This window comes from Henckelia pumila, chromosome 1 (assembly GCF_033568475.1).
Source record: "Henckelia pumila isolate YLH828 chromosome 1, ASM3356847v2, whole genome shotgun sequence".
Classification (NCBI taxonomy): Eukaryota; Viridiplantae; Streptophyta; class Magnoliopsida; order Lamiales; family Gesneriaceae; genus Henckelia; species Henckelia pumila.
The window spans coordinates 46,014,771-46,038,837 of NC_133120.1; the positions used below are offsets into that span (position 1 = coordinate 46,014,771).

The following is a 24,067-nucleotide window of genomic DNA, read 5'->3' on the forward strand; positions in this document are numbered from 1 at the left end:
TAAGTTTGATCGTTGTTGTTGATCATCTCTTGTCTTCGTACAGATTCGTTGGAGTTTGTTGAGCCCTGTGTTAGCAAATTTTGGTCGTCGAGAGTTGGACAAAGAGCGGTAAAGAGATTTTCTTGAACCGTAGTTGTTGTTTAGATTGTGTAGTCTTTGATACAATCTTTTGTTGTAGCTTATCCAGAGTTTGAACTACTTGCATTGAAAGGTAAAAGCAATCATCGTTAGCGGGATAGCATAATCGGGACAGTTGGTTCTCGAGTTTCCCTTAAAATCACATACTTGCATCAATACTTGTTCTAGCATGTGGAACTTGTATTTTGCTTATTGATTGAGCTTTTGTTATGTGGCTTATGTTTTATGTTTTGTTATGCATTCATCTTGAGCCAACTTTGATTTCAGCGGGTAGAACAGCCCTTTTTGTTTAGATGTTTTGGGGGCTATACTGTGAGTGGCCTGGGTGTAGAGGTTCACCTAGTGTCAGCATACTCCTTATAGTTGCACCAAAGTCTAGGGGAGTGGGATACGTGGCACCACCTCGATTGGGAGAGTCGGTGAGTCGTTACGTGGTCTCATCCTCGGGATCCCAAAAATCACAGCAGCAATCCCTCGTTTATCAGAATTGATATCCCGATTTAAAGACATGCATTTCATTACGTTGATATTGGTTATGTTTTTACCTTGAAAGCATGTTTGTTGTTGTATTACTTGTTATGTTGCTTTTACTAGGATTATCATTCTCATCAGTTTATGTGTACTTGGTAACAGGTGGGGCAGGATCGAGTCAGCGAAGACCTGGTTAACAGCAAGAGGGAGAGTTAGTAGTGGGACTCGGTTTAAAAGTCGAATCAGCATGTTTATCTAGTTTAAGATTGAAGCATGTTAGAACTCGAACTTGTTATGTTTGTTATTCGAATTTGTTTTGTATTCGGATTGTAATCTAGAATCGAAGCATGTTGGCATTGTATCGATTTAGATCCTTGTTGATCTTAGGTTTTATGAAAGCATGTTTGATTTTGAGTATTCTTTACACTCTGTTTTAGTGTATGTAATTGAATGCACGTCAGAAGCAAGCGCGGGATCTTTTTTTTGTTAGCCTGAGCTTTCTGCCCAGGCCTTCCGCGCGCGAGCGAGGTGGTGCGAGGCATTCCAGGGGCCTCGATGGCTGTCTCGCGCGGGCGCGAGGCGTTCCTTTAAAAAAAAAAAAACTTTTTACTTGCTTATAATCTTGGGTTCTGGTTTGATTATTATTGTTTAATCCGAGATTAGTTGTTTAGAACCGAGTTCTCACAATCTTCAAATCTGTAAAGCAACAAATTCTCTTTCAAAACTCATTCAACTTCCTAAATCGCAAATAAAAAAATCGATACTATATCGGCTTCGATCTTCAAACGATACGAATTCTGTCAACTGCGAACTCCACGGCCTTCAAAACAATCTAAAACAAGTAACAAAGGCCCGGAATTAACAATCAAACCCAACTAAAAATGGTTCAACAATTCAATGAATCAAATTTCCAAAACTCAAAACGGCGGCATAATGGCTATATTCTGATCAAAGCGGAAACACAGACAGCAGTATAACATCGAAACCAACTCAAATCAATACCAAATCATCAATAAAGACTCAAACCCAACAAATCTCAAAACTCCAATTTTTGAATTATGCCTCAAAATCATAACATTTCTGAATGACGTTCTTTTTCTGATCTGACTGAGAATAAACGATAAGAACTAGTTCAAGAACATTATACCCAAAAGAAATCGAATTCCAACTACATCCGAAAAATAAAATATATCTGATCGAAGAAATACTTACGATAGAACGAAGCTCTCGCAACCGTGATCGCTAATCTGTCTTCAGATTTAAATTCTACCGGATGGGTCGAACAGAAACCGAAATCTAAAAGCTTGAAGCCACGTTTGGGGAAGCTTTAATGGAGGAGGCGGCATAGAGATGATGAAGGAGAAGGGAAAAAATGAGACTAAGTCAACCATCCAATCCAAGATGATATAAAAAAAATCCCAAATTTGTCCTTTAGTCCCTGAAAATTTCAAAAATTGCAAAATAGCCCCTGATCAAAATCAAATCGATCCTCGACTTCTAAAATATCTGATTATCTCAAATAAACTCAATTAAGATAAATTCGAGGTGTTACATCCTGATTCAAATTATTTTTGTAATTAAAATTTTTTTAAAAATTAAATATAAAAAAACCCATTTTTTATTCATTAGATGTTCTATTATTTATCAAAATAACACTCATTTGGTCTTTGATATTTTTTTATTTACAAAAATTTCACTCACTATATATCCTGCGTTTTTTGATTATTTTTTTAGAAATGCTATATTTTTTGTATTTTAAAATTTTACAATTTAAATTTTTTTTTTTGTTTTAGATTATACGAGCATGCAACGTGTGGCGTGGAATACTATTAATAATAATAATTGACTGGCCAGTAGACTTATCTAATTCTATAGACGCATAATGGTTTGAAAATAATTGATTTTAATTTTGACTCAATCCGATTTCAAACCAATCAAGTCTTAGATTTACAGTATCTGAACCGATTCAATCCGATTCAACCAGACAATACGATTAGGAATCGGTCAGATCCAGTGTACGAACTGTCCACACAAAGCCACTGGCAGACAAAATTGAAAAAAATAATAATAATAATAATAATAATTAATGAAAACATTATTGCCAAAATAATGCAAACCCAGTCTAGCTCGTATTCAATATTAATAGCAACTCACCATATAATATATTATAATATGTACAGATATTTTTTGAGTTAATAATATGTACACATATTGAACATGCATGCAAATATGAATTTCATATATATATATATATATATATATCCTCATTAAATTTTCATTCCGCAGACTGTTTTGGCCAAGCCGCCTGGTACCATATGGCATAATTTCCGTCAAAAATGAATTATTGAAGTTCACTGCACAACGCGGTTTCGGTTTCGAGCCGATAGATTCTGGCAAGCATTATATATATATGTATATATATATATATATATATATATATATATATATTCGTAGAAGCTGGGAGATGAGTTTGGTTTGATTATATTAGGAGGGGTTGGGTTGTAATTAAGAAAGATATAATATAATGGCTTTGCCCGTGGGCGTGCCGAGGATCCAATTAGGGTCGATTAATGGATTGGAGGTTTCGAAAATCGGGCTGGGCTGCGTGGGGATGTCTGCGACATATGGTCCACCCAAACCTGAGCCCGAAATGATCAAGCTCGTCCACCATGCCATTGATTCCGGCGTCACGTCTTTCGACACATCCGATTTCTATGGCCCGTACACCAACGAGACTCTCTTAGGCAAAGTAAGCTAGCTAGCCGCCCTTTTACTATTAATTTTCAGTTTCATTTTCTATTCTTCTCCTTATTTGTTGGTGGTTTTGTTTCAGTCTTGTTTACCACAACAAAATTATATATATAAATATAAATATAAATAAATACTTTTAGTTTAATTTACAATTTTTTTTAAAAAAAAAAATCATATTTGAAATCAAGTCAGTATATATTGAAAAACCCGTGCACGTATATTTGTATAAGAGTACTACACATAATTTTAGCCTCTCGAAAGCGTCCAAATTGATGATCAAATGTCAAAATTAAAGTTCAATTTTATCTATCAATAATTTCCTATACCAGCCTGTCATATAAAGTAATTTGTCTAATTCGATTTATGTTATTAACATAGTTCGCAGACTACTATGTTATTTGAGATTTTATTCATTCAATATGCATCAAATGATAAAATCTGTGAATTCCATCATCTTAAATTAAAAGATCAAATATATTTTTTTATAGGCTTCTGTTGATTTCCCTTTTTGGCAACAAATATATAAAATATTATTCCCCAATTTATTTTTATTTTTATTTTTTTTATTTGATATTCCCCCCAATTAAATGCGTTGATAATTCATAATTGATATCGTGGCCAGTAACCCGGCCCAAGCTAACAATTTGGTGGGTTCCGTTCTGATACAATTTTTATTTGGTCTTTTTATAGTCTCTGCAATTTTTATTTTTAAATATTTGTTAAAAAATAATAATTCATGGTTTATTATAAAGATTTATGAATTTTTTATTGGTAAAAAAAAAAAACATTCATGATTTTGAATTCATGACGTAGCTTACAATGCTATCTAAAGCCCCATTTGGATGGTCAAATAAGTGATTTAAAAGCACTTTTTAAATCAAAATTAGAGTTTTTTCAAAAGCCAAAAATTATAGTTTAAAAAAGCATTTTTTTAAAAAAAAATATCTACAAAATCCAAACAGGCTCTAATATTCAACTCGGAAACGCAATCCGATCCTGTCACCCGATTCTGATGTAAAGTGTAAACAAGCGTTTTTTTATTTTTATTTTTTTGTCTTTGTGTGTTTCCACTCATTTTTCTTAGATTTTTTGAGAAGCAACACGATATTCGGGTTACATTTCTGTTTGCGTTTTAAAAAATCGCATCTTCTATCTTTTCATATTAACTTTATCACGAAAACTCTCGTGAAATACTCACGTATCAATTTTATAAAACGGGATTCAGACTCATTCAAACATATAAAAAAAATATTATTTTTTACGTTAAAAAAATTAGTTTTCAGTTTAAGTATGAATCGAGCAAGTTTTACGGATATGGATTTATGAAATTGTCTCACTAGATACATACTCTAACTTTATATATCTTCCCTTCTTTGTTTATCTAAATTACTCTTATGTGATATAAATATTACACTTTTGTTTTTTTTGTTTTTTTTTAAATTTTGAAATTTCAAATTACAGTTTAATTTCTGATAATTTTTACAACTATGATATTACTCTTATTTTAATATAAACAAAATTAATTACAAAATATTATACATGCGTGCATCAATACACTAGTGTGTATATATATATATATATGTGTGTGTGTGTGTATGTAAGATTAATTATATTATCACAAAAACTCCTGTGAGGTTGTTTAACGGGTAAATTTTTTTTCTTGATTGAGTCACCTATGATAAAATATTACTTTTTATGCCAAAATTATTACTTTTATTGTAATAATGGATACTGTTGACTCGTCTATCCCGGAGAAAAATCTGTGAGACCATCTCACAAGATACGGGATACCTACTCATTATAATATATTTGGATTGAGTCATTTGAAACAATGAATTTTTAAAAACTCCTATAAGTTTGTCTCACTGGTCACTTTTTTACACACATTTTCGACCGGACTATACTAATAAAAATTATTAATTTTTATGTTAAAAATATTAATTTTCATTGCAAATATTGAGTGAGTGATATCTCAATGATGTAGATCCGTAAGACCATTTCACTAGAAACATAATCTTTGAATAAATTTAATGAGTGTTTTTTTATTCATTTAGTATTGATCATACATAGGATTTCAAATATACTCAATTTAATTGATATCATTTAAGATTCATACTCCACTTAGAATATGTAATTTACACATTTATGTGCAAAGATAGAGCTAGAACATTTTATTAGAGGAGATGAAATTTCATTATTGTTATTTTTCAAAACACGATTAAAATAAATGCTAATATTAAAAGAATTTTTATCGAATTGGATGGGCTGGACTAATAGTTTTTAAAAAATAATATCGATTTATTAAATTAAAAGGACTGAATTAAAAAATTAGTGAGGCTCTCAGGGTTTGACGAGTGGTAAAATTAATTTCTAAAAAAATAAATATTTCTTTAACGAAATGGATGCGAGTAGAAAAGCCTATTTGGCTGATCCGTCTCTGCACTTGTGTGTATAAATAATTTGCTTCGCATTTTCATTACATTTAATTTCTTATTCTGCAATTCTTTTTGTGACCATTGAAATATTCTTGAAATTTATTTAGGCTTTTAAAGGAGTGAGACAGAAAGTAGAGATATCTACTAAATTTGGGGTACGTTTGAAGGATGATAAATTAGAAATTCAAGGCCATCCCACATATGTAAGGGAAGCATGCGAGGCGAGCTTGAAACGACTGGATACCGATTGCATTGATCTCTATTATGTTCATCGGATCGATGTTCGAGTGCCAATCGAAGTTACGGTTCGTTGTTCGCCAACTCGAATCTATTCTTGTTTTTTCAACAATAAAATAAAATGGCTCTAAATTATAGCCAATGCCAAAATATTGCCGGTTTTTATTTACACAAAATAGTCTGAAAGTTTTATTCTATTTATTATATTATAATACATAAAATAATGGAACAATAAAAGATAAATTTATTTTAAAATTAATTAATAAACATACCGGAAAAAATAAAACTAAAGATTAGTCAAAATTGGAGACTTGTCATATTTGACTTTGGGTTGATCCCCTTTGTATCCATCAAAAAAGACTTGTTATGCACCCCAAGCCAAGAGATGTCTTAGTTGGTGAAATAAGTAAATATTTGATTAAAGATTAAGAGTTTTATTTTCTCTATCAATATTTTTTTTGACTAGCCTGTTGTAGAGGGTTTGTCTATTGTGGTTGCAAAATGTTGCGTTAATTTGAGGATTTATCCAGTTGCACCGAATGATAGCTGGTTCCCACATCATTAAAAAAAAAGAAAAAAAAAACTTGTTATGAAGAATCAATTTTGGTCGCTAAATATTGTGTAATATCCTGCTGATCATGCATGCTCATGACCTCTAAAGTGCGTGCTTTTAATTTTCCAAGATGTGGGAACTCAAGAAACTTGTTGAAGAGGGGAAAATTAAACACATAGGGTTATCAGAGGCGTCGGCTTCGACGATCAGAAGGGCTCATTCCGTTCATCCATTGACGGCTATTCAGACAGAGTGGTCCATATGGTCTAGAGATTTAGAAGAACAAGTTGTTCCCACTTGCAGGTACACAACATTATAAACAATATTAATCATGTGCCTCAATATATATATATATATGTGTGTGTGTGATAAGTTCCAATTGAAATGAAAACTATCAATGCAATTTAGGAGGATTAATCAATGAAAGGACGTCAATTCAAATCGAATTGATATAGATAAAGAATTCTCTATATTTCTTATATTCATGGACCCAATTCAATTCAGTGAAGTCTTTCATTCAAAAATTTTTCATAATTTATTTTATAATATTTGAGTGTTTTGTTGGGACTCGTGATTCTCGCATCCAAGAACGCAGCATAATTTAAATTTTTTAATAAATATTTATCATACAAATATATCTTGAATGTCATATAAATCTAATAATCAAATCATTCATAGGATTTTTAAAACTAAATTACCTTTAGCGATAAACGCTTGGCACCAACTATTCCGGATTTAAAGTGGATATAGTTTTTCTTGTATATCCTTACAAACAATCAACTGGATACGCCAAACTTTCAATCAATGAAGTCCACGATTGAGTTTCAAGTTCCTCCGATCCTCTTCATCGCATGCACTATAGAAACCAAAAAGATAATTTCGTCGAGATTAAGAAATCGTGCCGCAAAAAATTTCCTACACTAGGAATCAAAGTGGCCGAAATTTTGGCTTCAAAGTGGAGTAGTTTTCGAGTTACATGCTCCCACATATTTATAGATTGAATATTATCTTAGTGCTACTAAGAATCTTTTAAACCCTAATAAGCTTCCAACAATTTATTCTAGTCTAACTAGGATTAATTTTTTTCGAGAGGCAATTAGAATTAATTATGTTCTGATGGGCTTTGACTCAACTAGGATTAATTTTTTTTGAGAGGCAATTGAATTAATTATGTTCTGATGGGCTTTGACTCAATAAACCCACATACTTTTAAATCATAAATAAAATATCATCATAATCACGATCGAAAATTCAATATCACTGATGTGACGAGTTTAACATACTGGTTATTATGACACCAAATCCAAAATTTCGAAATCACTGATCCAGATAGGCGACTTTCTAATTTGATCATTTTCACTGAAAAATTTCAAAAATGATATTTACTTATAAACTCTTTTATATGTTTATTATATTTGATCCCATCAAAGTATTTTCACCAACTTTCAACTCCTTGAATTGACTATCTCAACTAGAACAAGAAAATCAATACTTCTGTCACACTCAATGGTTCAGGGATACCACTAGTCGTGGATTCACAAATCCTTGTGATTTAGGACATCGTCCTTTATGTGGGCTTACCATTATTAGCCTCAAACTATTAATAAACTCTTTAATCACAAAATGTCATAATTCATTTCTGTTTGAACACATTGAATCATGGTAAGAGTGCCTAGTAGCATCGCCCAATGATTACATAGGTATCACTAATAGTTTCTGCAAGAACCAATCGAATATGGTTACAATACAATATCGAATGTTCATTCATTGGTACATCGAGGCTTGATCGAGATTCGATAACCATGTGAAACGTATCAGATGATACATAGTGGCATCGCTTGTTCAACTAGAGAAACTTTTTTTTCCCTAAAACACATATCTTGCTTTGATCAGAGACTTCACACACTATTATCTCTTCAGATTATTGGATCTTGGTTCTCTCATGCCCGAAAACACAGCGGAAGTTTAAAATTTTATATAAAAACCGAGCACTTGTGTAAAATTCAAAAATATTAAACATCCATAGGGTGTTTAAGAAGTTTTTACTTATCAATCTTAAAAGATTAATGATGGCTCCAACCAAGTTATAAATAATTTGGCTCTTGAAAAGGTAGACAATATCTACAAGATTCAAATAGCACACCTTACTCAAATGGACTCAAGCTTCCAAAAGCACACCTTGCACAAAAACGGCTTCTCCTTCAAATTTGGTCCACGAATAGTCAAACTAGATCCACCCTAAATATGCACTAGAATATTTACAGTATTTTTTATTGGGAATTCCTTTGCCATAACCATACAAGGAAATGACAAAAATTGGCGAATATTGGATGGGGTTGGATGTCCATATGGGGTAAAGAAAAGTTTTTTTTTGGTTCTTGAAGTGTGTTATGACAAAAGTTAAAGCATGTATAGGAAAAGTTAAAGCATGCATAGAAAATTGTGCATCTTGTCTTGTAACCCTTCACCTCCTCTCTCTCGTGTATGATATGTATTTTTAGGTCAAACATATACATACATGACCCATTAACTTAACATTTAATTAATTATCAAGCTCAAACCCATTTAAAATCAATCAATTAATTAAATTCTACTTGAATTCATTCAAGCCTACTAGTAAAATAATTATTCAACAATATTTGCATTTGGGCTCTATAAGACCCAATAGTGTTCAACACTTGAATTAATTTAATTATTTGGACTCCACAAGGTCTATTATTTTTTAATTAATTCAACTCTTGAATTAATTTAATTAAGTTCATAATAATAGTTTTGAAAAACACCATTTTCAAAAACCAATTATTTATTCAAGTTAACTTTTAATCTTGAAAAACTTTCACAAATTAAAAGTTACTTTTTCCTTTACTCTTCTTTAGAATTCATACTTCTAATTTATCTCACTTATAAACTGCTTTATAAGCCGTTCAACTCATTGAAATAATTTTATTCTCAACGAGATCTAGAACGCAAGTACTTGTGTGACCCTCAATGGTTCAATGATACAACAAGCAGTGGGTTCATATTTCCATATGACTCGGGATCAATAAGTTTCTATGTGATCTTACCATATATAGCTTCATTCTTATTTATCAACTCCTTGATAATAAAAACGTCAGAAAACTCAAGTCTGATGGTACCCAACCAGTAATGTTAAACTTCTAGCAGCATCGCTTACATGACTTCCTAGGTATCAAATGATAGTGTCTGCAAGAACTATTCAATTATGGTTAGCGTACAGTGCGGTCCCTTCAGCTTATTTATCCCGGTCAATTCGAAAACCATTGGTATATCGAAAGTTGTCAAAGAATCGATAACTATGTGTCATACCGTAGTTGTATCGAATGTGTAATTAAAGAAAATCCTTTCTTAATTACCACCTACATTGATCAGAGTTTGAAATTACAAATACATTAGATCACATAGGATATCCATACCCGAAGGTAAGCGGTGAATCCCCGACTACAATGCATCGACTCCTACATATTTTGACAAAACACCAAACCTTGCCACCTGATGATCTTAGTGGAGTCGGTAAACAAGTCAAAGTGAAATGCTAGCATATAGAGTCTCCATGTTGTCTCGGGTCATAAGGACTAATGACTAGGATCTTTCCACTCGATAAGTGAGAATCACTTGGAAAGTCTTTTAAGGAGGGTTGTTCAGTGCACCCTACAAGGAGAACCTATTTGCATGCTTGGACATCACATATCCTCTACCAATGAAACGTGGTACTCATATCGCAAATACTAGTCTCAAGCTCGAATGACCTTTATCATTTTTTTTGGCGGCTGAATCTACTAGGAACAGTTTAGAATATACAGTATTCCAAATATGAGTTTCATGATAGTCATCACATGATCATCTCATATTATTTCTACTATTTGTATATTCAAGGGTGGTTTTATCTATGCAACACGGATAAATATGTGTCAAATTAAATAATTCAAATATTATTAAAATAAATATTGTTATACAATAGTTATTACAAGGACCCTCGACCAACACTTAGCTCAACGAGCACCTACTCTAACAATCTCCTGTTTGCACTAGAGCCAACTACCCATATACTTCAAACTCATTGATTCACGATGCTATTCAAATAATGGTCCAGGTAAAGGCTTAGCTATTGGATCAGTAACATTTTTTGTGGAGGCGACTTTGTCTAACGACATCTCTCATCTTTCCACAATCTCCCGAATCATGTGGTATTTTCTCAATACACGTTTGGATTTCTGATGAGACCTGGATAAACTCCATTAGGAATAAAGTCCAACACTTGGACAAAATTCCTTACCCAAACATTCTTCTTTGCCACATCTGATGCAGCAATGTAATCGGCCTCCGTGTTGGAATCCGTACTGTTTTCTTGTTTGAAACTCTTCCAACAGACAATAGAATCATTGAGCATGAATACAAACCCATAGGTTGACTTTGAATCATCGATATCGCTTTGAAAACTAAAGTCGGTATAGCCTTTCAATTTCAGTCCTCCACCCCCATATACCAAGAACACATTCTTAGATCTTCTCAAATACTTGAGGATGTCGTTCACAGATTTCAAGTGTGGAGACCGAGGTTCTATTGATATCTATTTGCAATACTCTGCGCAAATGTCACGTCCGAACATGTAGATATCATCACATACAAGATACTACCAATTGCAGATGCATATGGAATGCGTGTCATCGCCACTATCTCTACATCAATCTTGGGAGATAGGGACTTGGATAGGGACACGCCATGACACATTGGTAGATGTCCTCTCTTAAACACTTCCATCGAGAACTTCTTTATGATGATATTAATGTATGTGGACTGGGTGAGACCAAGAAATCTTTTAGATCTATCCCAATAGATCTGTATTCCTAATACAAAAGATGTTTCACCAAATTCCTGCATCGAGAACTTACTCGCTAACCATACTTTAGTTGATTGCAACATTCATACATCATTCCCAATGAGTAAAATGACATCAACATAAAGTACCAGGAATGACACATCACTCCTACTAACCTTCTTATACATGACCGCTTAATTCGGTATCAACTAGCAAGTGCACTAGGTCAAGTAATAGTAAAGTGGACAGAGAGTCCAAGTATCGATCTCACAGGGACTGTAGTCAATTCTCAAGAATTAATTATTTAGCTTAATCTAGACAAAAATAATAAATAGGAAGCAATAAATTAAAAAAAAATTAATTATTAAAAATAATAAAAAAAAATAAAATAGCTGAAAGATAAATTTAATTACATTGAGACAACCAAGACACACGAAGATATCGAACAATTTATGCAAACAAGTGGCAAATCTAAGATCCAGATTTAATCTTAAATCACGGCAAATTCTCCTAATTTATTTAATAGTCGATTTCTAGAACAGTTAAACCTATTAAAATATTGACGGATCAATCTTTCATAATTCAAATCAAATTCAAATGCATTTGGAATTGTGAGAATTCAGTTTTCACCTAAAGCTGCATACTAAAACCGAATACTATTTTTAGTCGGTTTAACCATATGTCAATTATTGGAGTGATCAAAATCAATTCCTAACCTTTCGACTCGGAATTAATTAACAAGCAAGTAAATAATTGATCAGGTTATTCACAAGACAGAATTTAAATCCAATAATCAATAATTTAAAAATAGATCTAAAATCCCAAATCAAAATCCACAGTTTAACAAAAATCTGTTCGGCCCAATCTCGTCGTCTTAGTTGAAGAAAAACTAATCAATAATTGAAAACAATATTCAAAAAAAAGTTTAATAATCTAAAGTAGAAAGGAAGAAAAACTTCAATGGAGCGTTTTTCAATCTTCAAGCCTTCTAGCCGCTGCCTCTCTGATGCGATTCGAACCCCCATCATCTGATATTTTATCTCTTATTTATATGTCTTTGAAAGCCCATAAAATAAAGCCCGGAAAGTTAAGAATTTTAATTTCTGAAATTTTATTTTTCTGATTCTGCGACATGAACGGACCCTGGATAAGGGTCCGTGCCCACCTCCGGGTGTCCTCTGCCTCAAATTATTTTTTTCCTCGCGACATGTCCGGACCCCGTGCCACCTCCGTTCATGGGTCCATGCATACATATGTGCCAGCGCGCAGTTTTCTTGAAAAAATCATATCTTGAGTTCTAGCCGTCGGATCAAGCCAAAATTTGGACAGCAGCTTTAAAACATCTTGAACTTTATTTTGAATGGAGAAGATCGGATTTAGGTATTTCTATCATTAAAAATGAATTTTTGACCATAGCTGCTCCGTAATTCATGCTTGTGGCTCTTCTCTTGCTCCAAAAATCATGATTTCTTCAATATTTCTACAAAAATCAACCCGGAGAGTGAAATGCACACATATGCAATAAATCATGAATAAAACTTATAAACAATATGAATGCATGCAAAATAAACATAAAAATAACACAAAATAATGGACACAAAATGCACTTATCAACTCCCCCATACTTAAATATTGCTCGCCCTCGAGCAAGACAAACAATGCAACAAGCACACCCCAAAAACAAGAGTAGGAAAAATTCATGGGAAGCTGCCTCAGAGAAGTCATATGTCAACTTAAAACACGAATGCTCTCAACCTTTTATAATACACCGTCGATTTAGCGTGAACGTGCGTGTGTGCTTTGTCATTCCAGTTTCATGAAACTCAAATAAAATCCGTTTACACGACTGCTTAGTGACCTATAAACATATCAGTGCAAGTTCCTTCTCATGTAACCATTCCTTCCAGATAACACTAAAATTTACACCTCCCTCAAGATTTTGAAATAGCAAAAAAAATAAGGGTTATTTTTATTTTTAATGCACCTCTACCCTATAAATTACTCGCATACTTTAGCTACAACTAAGATAGGATTATGATTTCAATCCCCTCGTCTATAGCCCGGATAGAGCTCCAACCTCATTTCATCCGCATACTTAGCCTTTGATTTAGGGATTAGGATTTCAATCCTCTTTTTTTCATGGCCCGGAAGGAGTTGTTTTTTTTTTTTGTTTTTTTTCAAAGTGCGTATACAAATCACTTAATTTTGAAGTTACAAAAAATAAATCCAAGATCATGAATGCACTTATTAGAGTATCACCAAAATTCACAGGAATACAATCGAGTTCCCTAATCACCTAGTGTCGTGCAATGGTCAAGCAGTAAAAAAAAAAATCATCAAATCCTTCGCTACAATTCACTGGTTTAACATGTGTGAGACCTCGTTTCTAATCAACTAAAATCAGACAACAAGCGATAAGTGATCAAGAACCCAATATTTTTATTTTTTTTTTAAAAGGGAGGCTCGCGCGCCCGCGCTAACATCAGCGCGCCCGCGCCTACGCCCCGCAAATCCCAGCGCGCCCGCGCTCATACCTCACAAAGAGGCCGCGCGCCCGCGCCGTCCCCTCGCCCAGAAAGGTTAAGGCACTGAAATAAACTCAATCAAAACCTAAGCACTTGCATTAAGAGTATTTGACATTCCAATAACAATACAAGAAAGGTTTAGGGAAGAGCAACATTCAATTCAATAGCACCTACATCGTTTCTTGCTTACAAAACATATACGAGAAGTTCGAATGACTAAACATGATCGCAAAACATAACTAGGTTGACATGCTGATTCGACTTCTAAACGAGTCTCACTTCTATCTCTTGCTCTGGACGCTAACCAGGTCTATGCTGACTTGATCCTGCCCTTCCTGTTGCCAAGTACACATACAAAACAAAGTAACAGCCGGATAACCGGTGAGAATGATAATCCCAGTAAAAGCAACATATCAAGTAATGAATATACAAACATGCTATCAAACCACATATTCAAGTCGAAGTTAATGATATGCATGTCTTTAAAAACCAGGATATCGATTCTGATAAACACGGGAGTATTGCTCTGCTTTTGGGATCCCGAGGATGAGATCACGTAACGACTCACCGACTCTCCCAATCGAGGTGGTGCCACGTATCCCACTCTTCTAGACTTTGAGCAACCATAATGAGTATGCTAGCACTAGGCGAAATACTACAACCTAGGCCACTCAATCATAGTTCCAAAACGTCTAACAAAAAGGGCGGTTCTGCCCGCTGAAATCAAAGTAGACTCAAGATGAATGCATAACAGAAACATAAATATAAGCCACATAACAAAAACTCAATCAATCAACAAATACAAGTTCCACGTGCTAGAACAAGTATCAATGCAATATGTGATTTAAAAAGGGGAAACTCGAGAACCAACAGTCCCGAGTATGCTATCCCGCTACGATGACTGCTTTTACCTTTCAATGCAGTAGTTCCAACTCTGGATAAGCTACAACAAAAGGTTTAATCAACAACTAAACAATCCAACAACAAAGGCAACGGTTCAAGGTAATCTCTTTACCGTTCTTCGTCCAATTCTCGACGACCAAATGCTGCTAACACAAGGCTTGACAACTCCAAACGAATCTGTTCAGATACAATCAAAGATCAATTACCATGATCGACTTACAAGCCAAGTTCAACAACTTCAAAAACGGTTCAAATCTCCAAAACTCAAACCGACGGCATAACGGCTATAACTGAACAAACCGACAATGCAGACAGCAGTTCAATAGAGATATAACCTCATAAAAATTCTAAGACAACCAAAACAAAGCAAACCCATCAATCTCAAAATCCACATTTTCGAAAATGGCTTCCAAAAATCATAACAAATCCGAACGTCGCTCTAATTCAAAACCGACAGATAATAAACGATCAGAACTCTGTCTAGAACAACATACTCGAATCTAGAACGATTCTAACAACATCCAAAAACTAGAATGTATCTGATCGTAGAAAAACTTACGATATAACAGAGCTCTCACTGCAGTGATCGATAATCTGCCTTCTGAAATAAATTCCAACGGCCGGATCGAGCTCGAACTGAAATCTGGAAGCTTGGAAAAGGTTGGAGGCGTCTTCAATGGAGCTCTCGGTTTTGAGGAGGAAGAAAAAGACTTTTTCAACCAATTTCTAAGAGTAGATAATATATAAAATCCATAATTTGCGTTTTAGTCCCTGAAAAATCCAATTTTTGCAAAAAGGACCCTGATCAAAATCGAGTCGGCTCGTGAACTCTGTAATCTCCGATTAACTCAAATAAACTCATTTAAGACAAAAATGGGGCGTTACAACATGAGTGCTTAAAAATATTCACGGTTCAACCTACAGTTTCTCATGTCAAATCATGAGCAAAACTAAAAATTTTTCACAAAAATCATAACTTCATATCATCATTGGCTCTCATTAATCATCCTACTCAACACAAATGCAAACAATGACTAAAACAAACTATATGCAAATAAACTAAACGATTACGAATGCAACACAAACATAACAAACAATGCAATAAACTAGTCTACCCCCCCCCCCCCAATACTTATCCAAAGCATTGCCCTCAATGCTTCAGAAACAATGAACGGAATGCATGAACAAACACACAAATGCAAGATGAACAAAAACATAATGAAACACTCCCCTGGTTTATGCTTCGTCCTCTTCCTCCATCTGTAAAACTCCAACGGCATCTTCTTAGCGGGGCCACATACTGCACATATAAAGGCGACGGGTAAGGCGGTGGATTAGCAAAAGATAATAAAAAAACAATAAAAAGTAAAGAAAAGAGAACACTTGGTTGCCTCCCAGTCAGCGCTAAAATTATAGTCTATAGCCCGGCTATACAGAAGCAGTCATTAAAGAGCGGCTGCCACCCATAGTAAGAATCATACGACTCTACGTATGGGTCTTGATTTTCTATGCCCTCAAGCTTGGCGTGATATATGCAGTTTAAGCTTTTTGGTCCAACAATACTCTTCATGAACTGATTATTTTGGAAGGAGACTCCGAATATATGCTGAAGCTCATCGAAAATGTAATAGTGTGGAGTTGGCGTCAATGGCTAGAACGAATCTTCTAATGGTGTGCATGTAAAGCCCATGGACGAGGTCATATATGTCTCCTTGTATGTTTTTTCCTCCTCCACTGTCACTTCTGGCTCTTCTTCGCATAAATATTCTTCAAAAAATATTTCCTCATAATCAGGCGCAATTACTTCATTCTTTTGACAGATCTCAGAAATTGGTTCTATAAAACGCTCAATCTGTTCATCCAAGCAACTCAAAGAATTGATGCGGCTTTCTAAGAACATATTTATCTCTTTCTGTTGTCGCACAATGTTCTCCAACTGAGCCACATAATCTTCAGAACGCCCTATACACTCTTCTTGATACTCAGGTGGTTGGTTTGAAAATTTTGTAGAGTTGATATCGGAGGATATTGGTGACTCCAACCCTGCAGTGAAGGATCACAATGCCAATGGTAGTCGAAATATGTCATATCATTTAACAAGTGCATCGCACTGTCGTAATCTCTATAAAACAAGTGACTGCTAGTGGCCAAAGCTCCATAATCTATCCAATGTCTTGTTGTCGCATCCAAACCACCATAAAAAATCTGAATTAGCGTGTAGTTTGAAAAGTCATGGTACCGAAATCTGTCTGCCAAATAATTGAATCTCCCCCAAGCAACATAGAATGGCTCCGAATATTGCTGTCCAAACCTTGTGAACACCTGTCGATGATCCATCTCCAAGTGTCTCACAAGTAAGAAACAACAAAATAATTAAAAATTAAAAATAAAAAAAGCAAGAAAAAAAGGTCTAGTCTCAAGCAAATAATCTATACTAATATTAACTGAACAGTCCCCGGCAACGGCGCCAAAAAACTTGACCGCTTAATTCGGTATCAAGTAGCAAGTGCACTGGGTCAAGTAATAGTAAAGTGGACAGAGAGTCCAAGTATCGATCCCACAGGGACTGTAGTCAATTCTCAAGAATTAATTATTTAGCTTAATCTAGACAAAAATAATAAATAGGAGGCAATAAATTAAATAAAAATTTAATTATTAAAAATAATAAGAAATAAAATAGCTGAAAGATAAATTTAATTAAATTGAGACAACCAAGACACACGAAGGTACCGAACAATTTATGCAAACAAGTGGCAAATCTAAGATCCAGATTTAATCTTAAATCATGGCGAATTCTCCTAATTTATTTAACAATCTATTTCTAGAACAGTTAAACCTATTCAAATATTGACGGATCAATCTTTCATAATTCAAATCAAATTCAAATGCATTTGGAATTGTGAGAATTCAGTTTTCACCTAAAGCCGCATACTGAAACCGAATACTATTTCTAGTCGGTTTAACCATATGCCAATTATTGGAGTGATCAAAATCAATTCCTAACCTTTCGACTCGGAATTAATTAACAAACAAGTAAATAATTGATCAGGTTATTCACAAGACAAAATTTAAATCCAATAATCAATAATTTGAAAAAAAGATCTAAAAATCCCAAATCAAAATCCAAAGTTTAACAAAAATTTGTTCGACCCAATCTCGCCGTCTTGGTTGAAGAAAAACTAATCAATAATTGAAAACAATATTCAAAAAAAGTTTAATAATCTAAAGAAGAAAGGAAGAAAAACTTCAATGGAGCGTTCTTCAATCTTCAAGACTTCTAGCTGCCGCCTCTCTGATGCGATTCGAACCCCCATCATCTGATATTTTATCTCTTATTTATTTGTCTTTGAAAGCCCATAAAATAAAGCCCGAAAAGTTAAGAATTTTAATTTCCAAAATTTTATTTTTCTGATTCTGCGACATGCACGGACCCTGGATAAGGGTTCGTTCCCACCTCCAGGTGCCCTCTGCCTCAAATTTTTTTTTTTTCTCGCGACATGTCTGGACCCCGTGCCACCTCCGTGCATGGGTCCGTACATACATATGTGCCAGCGCGCAGTTTTCTTGAAAAAAATCATATCTTGAGTTCTAGCCATCGGATCGAGCCGAAATTTGGACAGCAGCTTTAAAAATCTTGAAATTGATTTTGAACGGTGGAGATCGGATTTAGGTATTTATATCATTAAAAATGAATTTTTGACCATAGATGCTCCGTAATTCATGCTTGTGGCTCTTCTCTTGCTCCAAAAATCATTATTTCTTCAATATTTCTACAAAAATCAACCCGGAGAGTGAAATGCACACACATGCAATAAATTATGAATAAAACTTATAAACAATATGAATGCATGCAAAATAAACATAAAAATAACACAAATAATGTACACAAAATGCACTTATCAATACACACAGGGTTCATCAAGATTTTTAGTAAAACCAAACTCTTTGATTGTACCGTCAAATCTGAGGTTCCAGCTCCTAGATGTCTGCTTGAGACCATAAATAGATCTCTATAGTTTGCATACCTTATGCTCACTTCTGATGCATCAGATAACGCTTTCTTGAATGTCCTTGGATCACATCCATGGTCAGGCTCATCATGGCCCTCCTCAAGAAGCAGACCATACCTCATAGGTGGTCTCGAGACCCTCTCGGATCTCTTAAGAGCTTGTATCTCCTCTCTTGGTTGTTCGAGCATGGGCTCTACAATCGTGGGTGTTTCTCGAACCTCTTCGAGTTCTATCATCTCTCCTTTTCTATCCAATAGAAATTCTTTCTCCAAGAAAGTTGCATTCCTAGAAACAAACATCTTTCTTTCTTGGAGATGATAGAAATAATATTCAATCGAATTCCTTGGATATCCCATGAAGTAGCATAAAATTGATCGACTATCCAATTTATCTTTCACTGTCTACTTCACATAAGCAGGGCACCCATAGGCCATATATTCTAAGATAAGAATACTTAAGAGGCTTTTCCATCCACATCTGGTGTCTTATCAACTATCTTTGAATGAACATTGTTCAATAACAGTGCCGCTGCTAAAAGCGCATATCCCCAAATGCATGGCGGTTGTAAGAGAGAGAAACAATGATTTTGAGATTGCTTAAGTTCATTTCTACGTGATTGTCTCTTTGATGCATCATTTATATTTATAGTGACTTTTGCATGAGATAAATCAATGCTTATCTGTAGGCTCATTAATACAAAAGCACTGTTGTTGTCATCCTTTCTTGATATAGAGTAAACTTCAATAAATGCCAAATTTGGATCTTTCCTATTATGAGAGGCAACGGTCGCAGACAACTCTTGTGTGCATATGTAACAGTGAGCATTCGGGGAAAACATTATGATTTTCTGATGCATTGTTAGTTGTACGTGTCTTGACAACCAATTTTTTTTGATGGAGTGTGTTGAACACTTTGCAAGTTGTGAAGCTTGAATCAGAAGATAGCTTATGACCATTACAAAAAATCGGCAATTGAGTAACAGGTCGAGTGAGCCATCTACTATAGGGGCGGGCGAGTAGATCATGTGACTAGTCGATATATGTATTGTTTGAGTGCTTTGCTTCTTGGAACCGGGTGAGCACTTCTTACTACATGAGATCGGGCGAGTGCTCTTGAGGTCTTCAAAGAGAGCGATCGAGTAGCTGTATTACAAAACATGCATGACAACTGAATCTACTACAATGAATTATTGTTTTTTATTATCAAAACTAAGGAATATAACAAAATTTTAAACAAAATAATAAAAAAACCATAAAGAAACCAAAATATTATTAAGTAATTGTTTTGATAGTAAAAAAAATTCTTAACTTTGTATGCGTATTTACTCTTTATTAATTTATTGATTGAATTGTTGTAATTAAAATTACATTAAAAAAAAACCTTTTGTCGTGTTTAATATGTACGGAATCTACTGAAAACCTTGATATTTATTATGGATGGTTTTATTAGGGAGCTTGGTATTGGGATTGTGGCTTACAGTCCTCTTGGACGGGGTTTTTTGGCAGCTGGTCCTAGCTTCATTCAGAATTTGGCAGACACTGATTTTCGTAAGGTCTGTGAACTGTCTGATTTGGGTTATTTTATTTTATATAATCATTTTCCTAATATTACTTTACATGCTATTGTTATTTACATTTCATTTCATTTGTGGTTATATTTACTTAGTAGGATGAAATTACATGTAGATAAATTATATTATAATTACTATTAAAATGATTTGAATGATGTGGAATAATGACGGAAACAATAACATGTTTACTTTGAGTTATTAATTTTGAAATTAAAATAATAATTGAAGGACGAATTAGATTTTTATCATTCACTTATGATAAATAATCTTATGCATATAATTTGGATTATTGTTGAATATTATAAATTATTATCGATTCACATGTGAGTGCCGTTCTTCAAATTTGGCCGCCCACCGGATGACAAGTTTTGCTTCTTCTCCGTCGTCCGTTATTTGGATGAATGTAGAATTTCGTTTTTGGTTTGGTTTCATTTGTAATGAACGATTTATGAATAAAATTACAAGTTTTTCTTAAAAAAATTATTGGGTATAAAAATATGTATTTTTTAAAAATAAATAAAATTGATAAACCGAGTTATATATATATACAATTTTACTATTCTTCTCACCCACCGTGTCCGCTCAATGTGCCCACAATGAGATGACAGTCAATTATTGGATGTGATGAATTGTGCATCAAATAGTTGAGTATCATCTTATAATGAACACATTAGATGGTGACCGGATATATATATCAGTTTTGATCTCACGCACCCTAGGGTGCGGGTTCCACGTGTACTCGTGCCCAAAATAACTCCGATTGCCTTGAAATTTTCACTGTAGGGTCGTCTCGAAAATGCAAATCCAATGATGTATCATATGATATAAATTTCAATCTCGGTGGTCGGAGATTTGAAGATGACCGAAAATTAGGTGAAATATACAATTTCTGGCTATCTTCGCATTTCCGACCATCGAAATTGAAATTTGTATCATATGATATATCATTGGATTAGCATTTTCGAGACGACCCTATCATGAAATTTTAAGGCAATCGGAGTTGTTTTTGGCACGGATGCACGTGGATCCCTCGCACCTTAGGGTGCGTGCATGAGATCAAAACTTATATATATATAGATTAGGATTTCTGTGAATTTTTTTCCACAAATATTATTCAGGATATGTTATACTTTGTGTAATTAAGGATGATAAATCTCATGAAATTATAGTTGACTGGTCGGCCTTGAGATTTTAGGAGAATTGATTTTTTTTATAAGTAAACGATAGATGAGATTGTATTAATAAGATTACCCTATGGTTATTAAGCCATGTAAACACACCATATATATATATATATATATATAATTTATTTATACTTGTTGCGATGCCTATCCCACATGGAAAGAATTGAAGAGTTAAGAATGATTTATAATGGGTTTCTATATAGTACAATGCTATGTGTACATAGAATTGTACATAGAAGGTTACACGTCAATTAAATTAAGAAAGTATCTTAAATTTTTTTTTTCTCTTCAACCTACAATTTTTTGTCTTACTCTAAAAACCTTTCTCTAAAATATTATTATTTTTATTCTATTACTTACTTTTAGAATTAATTTACCGAGTTCAACAAAAATAATTATTTTATAAAATTTTAAAAATTAATTATGAAAATATATATAACTTTTTTACTGAGTTCAACAAAAATAATAATTGTTTATTTTTTTAGTAAATATATTTTATAATTTTTAAAATTTAACTTTCAAATTTAAATCATATATAAACGAGATTTTATTATTATGTATTTAAATTAAAATATATTTATTATTATTATGTGTAATAGTTAATATTTTGTTAAAAAAAAACAAAATCATGTAGGTTTGGGTTGATCGAGTTAGTCGAGTTCGGGTCGATCGCTATTGATTTATTCGGGTTTGGTTGAGAAATTTTTAAAAATTTTTTGTACTTACTTATAGATTAATTAAGAAATATTTACTATATTTTTATATATTATATGTTTGAAAAAAATTTATTGTATATTTTATCATAGATTTTCCACATGTAATAATTATTTTTTAAAACATTGATTTTTAAAAATAAATTTTATTTTGTGTAGTAAGTATATTTTAAATTTCGTACAATTAAACTTTCAATTTAAATTATATAAAACTATATAAGTGAGATTTTGTTATTATGTATTTAAATTAAAATATATTGATTATTATTATTATTATGTGTATTTAATTATTTTGTTAAAAATAAAAAAATCAAATATTTCAGGTCAACCCGAATCCCAAAACCTCAAAACCTTAATCCGATAATTTTCTGGTCAGCTCGGGTCGGGTTCAATTTTGACACCCCTAAAACTGCACAATAAATAATAAAAGAAAAAATAATAATATTTTCGTTAAAAGTTTTTTTTGAGCAAGACAAACTATTGAAAATAAAGATATTTAAAAAAAAAATTGATATACTTTCCTAATTTATAGGACGTGTAACTCTCTATGTACAACTCTATGTACACATAGCTTTATATTTTTAAAACCCAAGTAGGATACAAAGTAGATGTTATAGAGCCCATTGTGCAAATTCTTGGACTTGGACAAGAGTCGTGACATTTGTAGAGTCTATATCTTAGGTGTGACTATCAGTATGCCAAATAGGTTGAATTGTGACAAATAAAAGCTATCTTCAAAAGATTTGAGCTCACGAACATTCTTAATTAGATGTACAATTTATGTTGAGAAACGGTGGGGATAAAAAGAAGCTCATAATATTTTTTTTTCCCCCTCGATACTCAGAGATTTCCAAGATTCAAGCAGCAAAATCTGGAACAAAACAAGCACATATACGACAGCATTTGTGAAATGGCAGCAAGAAAAGGATGCACCACTGCTCAACTAGCATTGGCATGGGTTTTCCTACAAGGAGAGGATGTATGCCCCATTCCCGGCACCACCAAGATCGACAACTTCAACCAGAACATTGGGGCATTGATGGTGAGCTTGAACTCGGAAGAGAAAGCCGAGCTCGAGTCCTACGCCACGCTCGACGTCATTCACGGTGACAGGCACGCCTTCATGTCACAAACTTGGATGAACTCGGAGACGCCTACGTTGTCGCAGTGGACATCAATGAAATAAAGGCCCTGAGTTGTTAGTCGAGTCTAATCGAAGCAAATAAACGAAATTGTGCTCTTTAAGTTTCGTGGATAAACAATATACTTGACGGCATAGATATGGATTTTTGAAGATAATATAGGCATTGAATTTCAGTCAAATGAGTGAAATTGTGGGTATATGTAGTCTCTTTTGAGAGGAATTTCCGATTTCATTGTGTCACGTTCGAAACTATCGAGTTCGGCATGTTTAATTGTATCGAAATTCTGTTGCTATTGTGTTGGGATAATATGCCCTTTGGTTTTATTGCATTTAATTTTAAATATGTTTCAAGAAGGTTTTGTTTTTTTGTTCGTTTTGATATTACAAAAAATTTAGGACACAGTTATACACCCGTGTTACTTTTTACCATTTCAAAAATTATTACGGTTTGGTTCATGGATTAGAATGAATAATATAAAGATAATAAATCAATACACTTAAATTATATAATGGTGCGATTGATTAATGCACTAATGAAACTTAAACCAAATATTAGACAAAGCAAATATAAATAATCAATGACTTATCCTTAATTC

The 24,067-nt window shown here is 33.6% G+C and overlaps 1 protein-coding gene across 2 annotated transcripts; it reads left to right on the forward strand.

Annotated features, from left to right (window-relative positions):
* The first annotated feature begins 2,935 nt into the window (after window positions 1-2,935).
* On the forward strand, window positions 2,936-23,805 carry LOC140893026 (auxin-induced protein PCNT115-like). Of its 2 annotated transcripts, none has more exons than XM_073302106.1 (5): window positions 2,936-3,358; window positions 5,903-6,094; window positions 6,716-6,888; window positions 20,310-20,412; window positions 23,172-23,805. In XM_073302106.1, the coding sequence occupies exons 1-5, from the start codon at window positions 3,134-3,136 to the stop codon at window positions 23,511-23,513; spliced, it is 1,035 nt and encodes a 344-aa protein (XP_073158207.1). In that variant the 5' UTR covers window positions 2,936-3,133; the 3' UTR covers window positions 23,514-23,805. The 2 variants fall into 2 exon arrangements, with proteins under 2 accessions (XP_073158207.1, XP_073158202.1); XM_073302101.1 differs by having other exon boundaries at window positions 2,941-3,358; window positions 5,903-6,100; window positions 23,172-23,800.
* Window positions 23,806-24,067: the final 262 nt, after the last annotated feature.

Excerpts from the sequence above, each read along its gene's own strand:
- LOC140893026 (XM_073302101.1), top strand. The coding sequence starts at position 3,134 with ATGGCTTTGCCCGTGGGCGTGCCGAGGATCCAATTAGGGTCGATTAAT. Across the intron at positions 6,101-6,715 it reads GAGTGCCAATCGAAGTTACG|ATGTGGGAACTCAAGAAACT; the intron begins GTTCGTTGTTCG and ends TAATTTTCCAAG. Across the intron at positions 6,889-20,309 it reads CAAGTTGTTCCCACTTGCAG|GGAGCTTGGTATTGGGATTG; the intron begins GTACACAACATT and ends TGGTTTTATTAG.